The sequence below is a fragment of the Homarus americanus genome, unplaced genomic scaffold, assembly GCF_018991925.1.
Source record: "Homarus americanus isolate GMGI-L3 unplaced genomic scaffold, GMGI_Hamer_2.0 scaffold37032, whole genome shotgun sequence".
Lineage (NCBI taxonomy): Eukaryota > Metazoa > Arthropoda > Malacostraca > Decapoda > Nephropidae > Homarus > Homarus americanus.
Genome location: NW_024731852.1, coordinates 207,699 through 220,157, shown reverse-complemented (window position 1 = coordinate 220,157; position 12,459 = coordinate 207,699). Strand labels below are relative to the sequence as shown.

Genomic DNA, 12,459 nt, shown 5'->3' with positions numbered 1-12,459 from the left:
ATGCGTCGAGAGTATTATCAGAGATGCCGCAATGGAACATCTAATACGAAACAATCTTGTAAAGGGTTGCCAACACGGTTTTATGCCGGGGCGCTCCTGCTTAACACAATAGCTCAAGGTATTGGATATTTGGACCCATATTCTGGAACGAGGTGGTAATATCGACAATATTTACCTAGATTTTGCCAAGGCTTTCGACAGTGTGCCCCCCATGAAAGGCTGAAAATCAAATTGGAAGGGTGCGGAATTCGGGGAAATGTCCTAACATGGAAAGAAGACTTTCTACATGACCGCAAGCAGCGTGTGGTGATTAATGGCACGAAATCGTCATCCGTACCTGTCACAAGTGGGGTACCACAGGGCAGTGTATTGGGTCCGCTGTTGTTTGTTTGTTTCATAAATGACATGCCTGACGTTGTACACTCCTCCAAACAAATGTTTGCCGATGACGCTAAGTTATTTCGGGAAATTAAGAACCAAGCGGGCTGTGAAGAGCTGCAGAAGGACCTCTGTGGGCTCCAGGAATGGTTGAAGGATTGGCTGCTGAGATTCGATGTCACGAAGTGTAAGAGGATGCACCTGGGGCGTACCAACGGTAAGGAGGCGTCTCATATGTCCCAACGGGATGAAGAAACTGCACTAGTTGAGACTGAATGTGAAAAGGACCTAGGTGTGTATGTTGACAATGAGCTGAAGTTCTCTGGCCATTGCAAAAAGAAGGTAAACCAGGTAAATAAATTATTGAGTCTTATAAGAAGGTCGTTCAGATGTCTAGACGGTCCGTCCCTCGTAATGATCTTCAAGAGTGAAGTGCTTCCTCATCTGGAGTACTGTCACCCCGTCTGGTCCCCGAGATATGCTAGGGAATGTCAGTTGGTTGAAAATGTTCAAAGGAGGGCCACCAGACTGGTGCCTGCACTTCGGCACCTCAGCTACCCTGAGAGATTGGAGCGCCTGAACTTGCCTAGCTTATATTACAGACGGGCAAGGGGGGACGTAGTTGAGGTGTATAAGCATCTCAGAGGGCACTACTCGGTCGAGTGTGCTTACTTGGAGCTGGCGGACGCTCGCCCCACAAGGGGTCACAGCTCAAGATTGAAGAAGCCACAAGTCCAGAAAACTGTGAGGGCAAACTTTTTAGGAGTGAAGGTTGTAAACTCTTGGAACAATCTACCAGAGTGTGTTGTGACGGCACCGAGTGTGAGCTCTTTCAAGACAAGACTTGACCAACACTGGAGCAGGTTCAGGTACATTCAGGAGCCGGTGCATGCCCAGTATTTGCCAACAGTGCGTGACAGAGACGTGACCGATCGCCCAAGCGGCTAACGAGCCGATCAGTGGCGAAGATAAAGGTAAAAAAGTAAAAGTAAAGAAATGTCTGGCTGTAATATAATCATACCCTACGGCTTTGTTTCTTGTTCAAGTTCGCTTTATCCCGCATTCATTAACGTTGATCTTACTGGTGCATGTAAACTGTCACGCTTTCTTTAGTCACTGATGTTTACTTAACTTGATCCCATTTTCTGTGTCTGGTGAAGTGTTCATTAATTATTCCTTCTTTTTTAGTCACTGGTTCACGTCTCGACGGCATACAGCAACTGTCATTTGCCCGAGGTATACGAGGAGCTCTACCCAGCACCCATGGACCCCGGCCGTCTGATACAGCTGACAGAGTGGCTCGACGATAAGCTCTTAGAAGCCCTGACCCCCCATTTAGTTGCCCCACGTCCCAACACCTACACCTACACCAAAGCTTTAGCCGAACACCTCCTGGTCAATGATGGCGGAAGACTACCCATATCTATCATCAGGCCCTCCATTGGTAAGTTCGTGGCCATGTGTAGTTCAGAAATAAATTTGAAGAGGAAAAACAAAAGAAAAGACTTACTAGAAGTTAAAGGATAATATAGCATGTACACATTATACACGTTACTATTCATGAAAATATATCTTCTAAATGTTTGACTGCCAGGTTCTTTTGAATGTTTAGTGGCAGTACGCAATAGCCTATTACGTACCTCATACTCTTAATCTTCACGAGTTTTGAAGACTTTATATCCTATACACTGTCATTCCTGGTATTTCCATCATAAACACTGTCATTCCTATTATTTCTGATTTTTATAAGTTTTAATAACAATTACCTGTGCTTTATAATACCACAAGTTATAATGTTTGTAATGTTGTGTTTACCTTATGTGTGTTTAACTAACTTGATGTGTATTGTACAGTGTGTGGATCATGGCGTGAGCCCGTGCCAGGGTGGGTGGATAACCTCTTCGCGTTTACCGGGTTACTTGTAGGCATGGGTAAGGGAGTCCTACGCTCTCTCTACATCAAACCTGGAATAACACTGGACTTCATCCCTGTTGATATGCCGGTTAACCTGATGATCGTCTCTGCCTGGAACAGAGCTGCTGGGAAATACAAGTCAGTTTTTGATGTTTTGTTTGAGAAGTATGATCACCTGAAGATTAGCTTCCCCCTTCCCCTAGATTATTTCACCTGATGATTAAACACCCTCACACTGTCTGGGGGGAGGGGGTTATGTTAACATTAGGATCGTTTATAATTGGGTGAAATATTCTGGGTACTTATTCTGAAGTTTAAATAATCAGTTGATGTTTAAAAAAAAAATAGTGCAGGTGGACATTGTGTTGAAAAGAATGTGCAGGAATCTTAAAAGGAATTGTTGAAGAAAAATAATTAAACAAAAATGAAAGAAGTGATGAAATTTTATAAAATACGATAAAATTACAGTATTTGCAAAATTGGTTTACACAGTTGTCTATTTATCACGTTCATATCCAACTTGATTTGCACTTCGTAATAAGGATAGAAGAATGAAATAATAGTGCTTAATTGATGTAGTCGCTCTAATAATTACTTGAAGCTGTACCATAACAACCTAATTTGAACATAGATAAAACTCTTCATTATGACATGCCTTAACTAAACTAATGATTTGTTGTCAGGCCAAATTCGGTGCCCATCTTCTGTTGCTCAACGGGATCACAGAAGCCACTGACCAGCGATGCATTGGCTGTCCACCTGCAGAAGTCGGTGCGCTCTTACCCCTTCAACTCACCACTGTGGTACCCTGATGGGTCAGCCAAGACTACCAAGATCATGCATCAGATCCACGTGTACCTCGTTAACATCATCCCGGCACACATTGCTGACACGATAATGAGGATCCTTGGTAAAAAGCCCTTGTAAGTTTACGATTTTGTTTTGTTGCGAAGATGTCAAAACCATCAAATTATTCTCTTCATTCATGTATTCCTAACTTAGGTGTGAAATGTAACAGAAGTTCAGAGAAAAACTTTTACATACACTAGAATGTTTTGTAGTCGTCATAGAAGTTCATTAGAGTCAAGTGAATTGTTTCCATCAATATTTTTAGACGAGATGTATTTGTGTAGGTCTTCCAGAAATATCTCGCTCAACACCTATTGTATATTAATTCAGGAAAGTCAGGAGCCCTTAAATGGGTTTATGTTTGTGTAGTAAAATCTTATTTAAATTTGATATTTCAGCGCCGTGAAACTGTGCAACAAGATGGTGAAGGCCATCAGTGCCCTGGAGTACTTCATGCTGCGAGATTGGATCTTCCACAACACACAGACAAAGTGCCTGTGGAACACCCTCTCTCCTACTGACAAGGAAGTCTATCATTTTGATGTGGAAGACCTGGACTGGGATGATTATATCGAGACATATCAGAAAGGCTGCAAGCAGTACATCATGAAGGAAGACCTAAAAGACGTGCCACAAGCCAGGAGATTTATGCACTGGATGCATGTACTCCATCGCCTTGTACAACTAGCAATGATGTATGGGGTCTGGTGCGTCTTGTCCTCAGATTCTGCCATCAGTTGCTATTCTCTCTTCTTCAGTGGTGCCTCAAAACTTCTTTCACTTTCCCCAATTTTGGCTGCAGCAGAAGAAGTAGATGGTGATGTTTCATAGATGATTAAATGTAAGCCACAACCAGTTAGTCAGTTATCTAGGACATTTCCAGAGGTCTGGCCAGTGGATGATATAGTCACATCTGTTCCCTAGGTATTTGTTTTAAAGACTGGCCAAAGTGATGAGATAAAGGTGTACATTAGCCTAGGGATGGTCCCATATCAGACTCGATGGATGAATTGCATCCCTTCCTGTACTTTGGGAACATTCCTAGAGGCTTGGCCTAATGAATGAAGTAGTCACACCAGAATCCTAGGAATGGAGTTGTGGCCGAGGTGACGTCATCCAAGCGGTAGCTCGCTCAGACACCACACTGACATAAGCATCTACCTCGTGAGCTCTGACCGAGGCACTGAGGGAGGCCTCGCCTTTGCGCCCCAACTAACTGGGCATTTTGCTTGCTAGTGGGTCCTCCTTAGCAACTGAACATTTTGTACCTAATGCTTGTCTTCCTAAATAAACCTTTTCAAGGAAAATACCATTTATATTTGGAAGAGTGATCTGTCCATTATATGTCAAGGTTACATTATGTAAACAAGCATTAGGAAAATTAGTTGCTAATAACTTAGGCAGGAATATGATTAATGTAACCAATGTAGAGTATGGAGTGGCTACCTGGGTGCCACACTTGTGCAACATCTTGTAAACAAATGCTCAAATTACCAGAATAATGGTATATTAGGTATTAGTGATACAAGTAATACCTCGTTTTGTATATAGTATTTGTAATAGAAAGTTTTCTGCTCCCCAAAATGTAAATCACATCAGTATTTTATAATATTTCTAATTTTTTTTTTTTTTTTTTTAATCGTGTTAGGCTGTTACAAGTGTTCATAATACTATTAATAATTTCATAATAATAACCGTAATCAATAACAATAAATGTAGTATGGCAATAACTATTTGACAGTAAAGAAAACGTTTGTGTAATATTGTTAGGTTAAGATTGTGTTTACTATGTCATGACAATGTTGATTTATTATCTCGGACTTAAAAGCTTATTAAATGAAAGATAAATCAATAAACCTGAAGTACATTTTAATACAAGTCTTTCGATGTTTACCAAATTAATACATTTAGGTTGTTTGATTTTTCTGGAACTATACAATGATTGTTTGTGGTGGGTCAAGGCTGTCAGGGAGGACGTCCACATCAACGTCAGGGTTTCTGGGGATTATATCACATTATTGGGAGCCAAAATTGACTTTTGCATCATGTTAAATCTAGCATTTCTTTGTTTTCCTCACTAAGATTAAGATTTTGCTTTGTATTTATTTAAGCAATAATTCTTCAATCTTAGAATATATATATAGTTTTTATTATTTGAAGTTACTGTACTCTGATTTTGGTAGCACTTATTCCTCTTGTTGACGGAGTTGGACAAGTAGGTCACTGCACCATGGTGTCTGGTGACCCATCACTTTTACCCCTGGGTAATGTTTCTGTTCACACCAAATGTCTGTCACATGACGGAGTCACTTCAGTTATTCAGTATTTTAGTATGAATTTATGTATTTTGTTAAAATCAGTCATTAGTTAATTATGCAACTGATTTAGGAGCCAAGAACCTTTTGAGATAATTTTTAGTATGATTACCATTCTGTCTTCTGTATTGGCAGTAGGTAACAGTAATTCTGATTTTATATACTGAACTTTAATGCCATTAACCTTTGTCACTATTTTTAAGCTCATAATGTAAATAGTATTACATATAAGTGTAAGTACAGATGTAAACAGATAGGTGTGAGTACAGTACACAGCCTCCTGCAGCATTAAGGTTGTCGTCACCTGCAGTACGATGGTCACTGTCTTGCTGCTACGTACTTTATAGTTCTGATGAAATGTTCATTCTAGGTTACAGTAGGACGTTGTGTGTGTTTTCCTGGGCAAATCGACTCCAAATTTTCTTGAACATGTTGAGTAACAATAGTGTTTGACAAACATCCCAAGTACTATACTGTAGGAAAATTAGTTCGTATTTGTTAAAGCTGTTCTCTCACCCTGAAGCACACTAATGTTTCTAGTTTTCTTCATTTATTTGGAATAACTCTAGTTTGAATATTCCAGTAATACAAAAGAAGTTGAATTTAGGCTTGTCCCTCTTTATTAAGATTGTTTATCACTAAGAAACTTATCAGCAGCAGGTATATTGTAAGATTGGTTTCATCTAATTAAGAAAATAAATGCCTTTTACTCCTACTGTCTGTCCTCTTGATGTACTGTGCAGAATTTTCGGAGAGGAATAATTACATGTTCATTGTGTTTTATATCAATTTATCAGTTTTCTAAAAAAATATCAGTATTCTAAAGTCATTGTTGCTGATAGTGTCCTTTCAACTGAATAGTTATTCTTTTGTCTTTTGGGGGGGTAAAGACAAATATGGCAGGATACTGAACACCAGTTGTGATTCTTTTTACCAATTGTTCTCCTACAACAAAACTGTTTTATTTTTTAGCAGTATTTCTTTGCACTCTGATTTTTGGACATTTTTAATTATAATTTTACTGTCTCCTCCAGAAGTTATTTTATAATTTTGGCACTTTTGTAAATTAACATACAGTATCCATTTTTACTTATACAGTAGTAATTGTGGATGCATATATAATCATTGTGAATGCAACACATGTACAATACTTTTTTCTATTTATAGTATTTTCAGTGAATAAACTTATAAAAAATATTTTCTTTTGATATACATTGTACTGTTGTGTGTGACAGCACTTCCAGCATAAATGTTCTGGAAACCGCAGAGACCTATAATGCATATAGAGTAAGTGATGGCCCTTTTTATCGTCAACATTAGTACTGTACATTTAGCTCTCTTACAATTAAGACCAGTCATTCCCAGGTTCTGGCAGGTTGGGGTGATCCTAGAGAACTGGGGTTTAGCTTACAAATCCTTAGGGTGCAAAGATTCCACGGGATTGGTGTAAGCCGTCTCGGCAGCAGACTCGGGAATCTGGCAAAATATTAGTTTCGGGGTGGATTTTAAGAAAAGCGGAAATTTACACACGATGTCGAATGTACATTATTGTTTTTTGTATTTTTTAAGAACGAGTTTGTGGACCTCCTAAATTACTGTCTTCTGGAAATGGCATTTGAAAGTAAAATTTAATGAATAATCCTATGAAATGCACTCCACCCTCTTCGCTCCTAACTTTCATTTCGCTGATATGCCAGTAACCTAGAACACACCACATAATGTTGTGCCGGTGGAGTAGGCTATAGTTTTCGCTCACTCTTTTCGATGTATTACGCTTACGCTAATCAGGATCTTATAAAAAGGAGAGTCAAGAACCAGGGGTTTCCAAAGGGTAACAAACAACCTTTAGAGATTGATCTCTCTCTTTACTACGAAAATAATCACAATAATTTAACTGACACCACTCACACAAATATTAAATAAACAGCACTGGAGTCAAACAATTACTTGAAACAAAACAATCCATACAACAAATTACAGGTGCTTCCTACGGCTGTAAATAAAGCTTTCTTCTAACCTGCGCGATGGAATGTTTTGGTAACGCTGTGAACCACTCGGGGGGGAAGGCCCAGGGCAGCTTCCTCACTTGGTGCCGGCATTGGTGGGCGATGTCTTGCCACACAGGAGAGACGCCAGGGCACAAACGGTGGATAGGGCGTGGAGGAAGTGGCGATCAAGTGGCAGCCGCGGCAATAGCTGGAGTAGGTGACCAGAGTTGACAGCCAAATAGTGAAGGACTGGGGAATCAGCCCACAAGCCCCAGGAACCTTAGATACGTACACAACCAGAGTTGGAATCGAGCAGCAGGGAAGTGCAGCTGCGGTGCAGGCTGGATAGTGTTTGGTGTGTGATGAGGCAGCAGCGACCTTCTCACCTCCGTCTACCCCCTAGTGGAGCCGCAAACGAGCGGCAGACAGCCATCCTGCTCGTTACAGCCCTTACACAGGCCATGGGTAGTGTGACTGAAACTTGGGTCGTGGGATTTAGACATGGGAGGTGTGACTGAGGCTTGGGTGGTACTCAAGGTGCTGGATGCTTAGACTGAAATGCTCTAACAGGGCAGCAATATCTGGATTTTACCAAGGATTATGACAGCATACCCATGAAAGACTGAGATTAATGAATCGCTAGCGGGGCACAAGGCAGTGTGCAGTTGTCGTTTTTTTCATAAGTGGTATGTCAGAAATAATACACGTCTGCATACTAATATTTACGGACGGTGCCAAGCTATCCAGGGAAATTAAGAACCAAACGGACTGTGAAAAACTACAGGAAAATCTCGGCCAGCTTCAAGAGTGGTCAAAGAAATGGTTGTTAAGATTTGATGTCATGAAGTGTAAGAGGATGCACCTAGGTCATGCCAATAGTAAGGATGAGTGTCACATGTCCCAACGAGCTGAAAAAAAAATAACAGAGACCGAATGTGAAAAGGACCTGGGTGCATATGATGACAATGAACTAAAGTTCTCGCCCCAAGATATAATAGAGACTGTCAGTTATTGAAAATGTCCAAATGAGGGCCACTTTGTACGACCAAACCTCATTGAATATGGCCGTGCGCATGGGCAAATTTTAAGTATTGAGTTACGGCGATTAAAACAAAAAACGTCGTAGCTCAAGTTATGACAAATTTAATATTTTTTAGTCTCCAGCCCCTTGTTGCTACGAATGTTAAGTGCTTATATGATTAGTCTCATCAGGTTAGTAATCACCTTCGGTTATTTCGGTTTCCAACTATTACTTTCACTTTTATCCTCTTCGCCACTGATCGGCTAGTTAGCTGCTCGGGCGGTCGGTCACAGTTGGCAATTACTGGTCATGTACTAGCTTCTGAATGCATCCGAACCTGGTCAATTCTGGCCTTGAAAGAGCTTACACAGTCACACTGTACTGCGCACATCAATGTCATTCCTAAAAAAAAAACCTTAATTCATATTACGCTACATAACATTCAAATCCACTGCGCTTGTAGATTCTCAGAGAACGGGAAACATTGATAAAGGGTAACTCACCTACTCAATGTTACTGAATCATGTGTTGTATTGTACCCAGGTACGGTTATATTATGTTAATTGTATGTATTCATAGCATTAAGGAGAACTCAGGGTATCCATAAGATGATTGGGAAAGTCCAGTTGAGCTGGACTAGTGTACTGTAGGAATAAGTGTGGATCATGGTTTGAAGGTCATACTATTTACGTCTGTGAGCGTGTAGCGAACATACCTTCCACAGATATCATATGAAAATACATGAGAACAATGATCTGGAAAAGGGATAAATGTGTCAGAACTATGTGAGGTGTTGGAAGTGACCCAGAAACTATACTTGAAAGGAAATATCTTGTATGTATCGGTGTGAACTTAATACACCTCGTATCCTCACGTGACGTATACCCACAACATGTACAGTGATCAGAGAATCTTATGTCTGTGTTCAAATAGTGCAATGTGTGAGAGGAGGATCCCTAATTACAGTTTTAAGTGAAGTGGATATACCCATGCCATGAACACTTTTTTGTTTTAAGGGAGCGTCCTGGGGACCCGCCTCGAGTGTGCCGTGTTGATATTATAACCCAATGAATTTACCCACGAACTAGCAAACCAGAACCTTGCCTTAGTGTGTAATTTAGGATTAAAATATGTGTTTATAAGGCATGAGTGACAATATACCGGAAAGTGTTCAGGTGAGAACCGTAAGAAATAAAAGTAAAAATGAAAGAGTGGAAACTGTAGGCCTGCACAATGAAGAGAGGCGGGGCACTGCCCTCAGTACCCTCCGTTCTACCGTCACCTCAGGTCAGTGTCCTATCGGGCTACATCCCGCCCTGTAAAAAAGAGGCTTATGTAGCAGTTATTACAGTTTAAAGCTTTGCCTGGTGTATAAGTGAAATAGTAATGTGTTAGGGTGTGTGATAACCGCCCATCAGGCAATATTTCTCAGTACCCTCCGTTCTACCGTCACCTCAGGTCGCACGCGGTCGGAGCACCTTGCTGGGCATCGGCCATTCTCCCTGTGAGCGTCCCACCATGTGAGGTGACTACCAGCTATACTATCCCACTGTGAACCTGTGGATCCCCAGCAGACCACCCCAAATGAGTAGGAATAAATAAGGAAATGCTTGAGAAACTCCGCGGTCGTCACTTGGAGCGACCTATAATGCCAGGCGCAGAAACAGCACTGGTATGTCTCTGGGTGTAGCCCTCGTCTCTACCCACCGAGGACGGTGTGCGACGAGGTGCCTGATGTGTGTACCTAGAAATCACAAGGAGTCCCATACTTGCAGGTGTGGAGTATAACAGGTGTGGTGAGCTGGTGCTACAGGGAGGTGAGATGGTGTTACTATGTATGATGACCTAAGGTGCTATATTCCATACAGGTGGAGCAGTCCGACGTGTTGAGTGATATTGTAAGAAGGGTAACCAAACTCATCGTTGTTCTTCTGAGGAAGGCCAGCACAATTGTATTTTTTTATTACCATATAGTTTATAAAGAATAAATTAGTTAAGACATGCTATGGTTTCAACCTTCTTTCCCCTTATCGATCTGGTCAATGAAAAACCTAACCCAATGCCTAGTCCACTCTGCACGCTACCTAACGAGCTACATACTGTCCAGAGGGAGTCTGGTGGCAGCGACCCTTAGAAATTAAGATTATAGTTAAGTATTTCCCCTTAGAATTAGTGACCCCATTCTGGCAGCATAACACTCAGTGCCGTCACAACACTCTCTGGCAGATTGCTCGGTTTGTTCCAAGAGTTCACAACTCTCACTCCGAAAAAGTTTGCTCTCACTGTTTTCTGGGCTTGTGGCTTCTTCAACCTTGAGCTGTGACCCTGTACTGACACTGGACAGTAAAGGTCATAAGATAACAAAGAACAGACAAAGCGGCCGAACGACTAGTAAGCTGATAATTGATAATACTTTCTTTTATACTTAACTGATAAGTAAAATGTAATTATTTGCTTACGACAACAATACGCATACCTAATATAGAGGACAGAAGCCTCGACTGTACTCCAGAGCAGCCATCTACACCACATACCATCTTCTGGCTGCACGCCGTCATCAGGTGAATACGACCCAGGCAGGCAAACAGCGAAGATCTTCCATTACGAGAGAATTTCGCTTTCCCGTGGACATGCTGCTTAATGTCCGGCACATCTCCAGAAGGTGATCTCTGTGGCATAACGAGCAGCGTTCATCGTCCGTTTCTCTGGTTGTCTTTATTCCTGATGTCACCAGACCCACAAGTTTCTTCCTCGACGAGGATTGACGTGAGTCTGCATATAATCTGCTTGGTTCCTTTCTCTTCTCGGGAGACTGGTTTATCTCACGCTGCCTTGGCGGGGTGGGTGAGGCGTCCGTTTCTCCGTCGACAGTGTCTCCTCGTTCCACGCCGGACACGCTCCCCACTTCTGACTTAATCCCTTCCACGTCCATGACTGCCAGAACAGCGAGCGTGATCTGTCTTGCTCGATGAACTTATGCAGTAACGCTTAGTATCAGCTACTACTTATGATGGCGTCCCACGATCGCTGATATCACACAATTGGAGTTGATGTCACACTGACTCGTAACAAACGCACGAGTGACGTCACACAAACAGTGCCATACACACGAGTGACGTCACACAAGCGCGTGCCATACGCACCAGTGATGTCACAGAAACACGTGCCATACGCACGAGCGATGTCCCGTAAACACGTGACGTGCCTTACGCACGAGTGATGTCACACTAACACGACCACAGAGACTCCACAATCAATGTAGGGACTCATTATACAGCTGATGTCACAAACACTAATGCAGCGCCCTTACTTACACAACGTTACTTAGCTGTCATAACCTTTTATTTTCTAACAGAAAGGGCACTTCACTCGTTGTTACTTCTTATTTACACACACACTGTGACACACACACCAGTATCAGCTACTACTTATGCTTGGCGATCTAGTCTGGCTGTACTTGGCGATGTTCCACCAAGTGCTAGTAGTACCCAAACATCGAATCGTCTTACGATTCTTGTGGTGGACGGACGACCAGCTGTCAGGGGCCCCCACCACTTACCGAATGACAGTACATCTCTTTGGAGGTATGTGGAGCCCTTCATGTGCCGGGTATGCGCTACAACAAACATTCCAAGATTACGGGAAAAGTCTCCATGACGACAACAAGAAAGCGAATCGTAACTTCTACGTTGACGATCTGCTTCTCTCAGTAGATTCGCCGGGGAAGGCAACGATAATTACTCAACGGCTGAGACAGCTGATGAAGAAGGGCGGATTCAGACTTACGAAGTGGGTCTGTAACCACAAGAAAGTCCTCAAGGCAATTCCACAGACAGAGAAAGCCGTGGAAATAAAGGAAGTAATTTTGAAAGACGACAGGCTCCCCACTGAACGAGCGTTGGGAATCTTGTGAGACCTGGAGAAGGACGAACTAGCGGTCCAGGTCCAGATCCCTAAGAAACCGGGGATGAAACGAGGCCTTCTGAGTATGGTC

The 12,459-nt window shown here is 42.1% G+C and overlaps 1 protein-coding gene across 2 annotated transcripts in view; it reads left to right on the top strand.

Annotated features, from left to right (window-relative positions):
• Positions 1 to 6,653, top strand: part of LOC121867898 (putative fatty acyl-CoA reductase CG5065) — an 83,375-nt gene extending 76,722 nt beyond the window's left edge. For both annotated transcript variants that reach the window (XM_042368023.1, XM_042368024.1), the window contains 4 exons: positions 1,567 to 1,822; positions 2,232 to 2,430; positions 2,976 to 3,215; positions 3,540 to 6,653. In XM_042368023.1, the coding sequence (XP_042223957.1) occupies positions 1,567 to 1,822; positions 2,232 to 2,430; positions 2,976 to 3,215; positions 3,540 to 3,972 (1,128 nt within the window). In that variant the 3' untranslated portion in view covers positions 3,973 to 6,653. The remainder of the gene's footprint in view (positions 1 to 1,566; positions 1,823 to 2,231; positions 2,431 to 2,975; positions 3,216 to 3,539) is intronic.
• Positions 6,654 to 12,459: the final 5,806 nt, after the last annotated feature.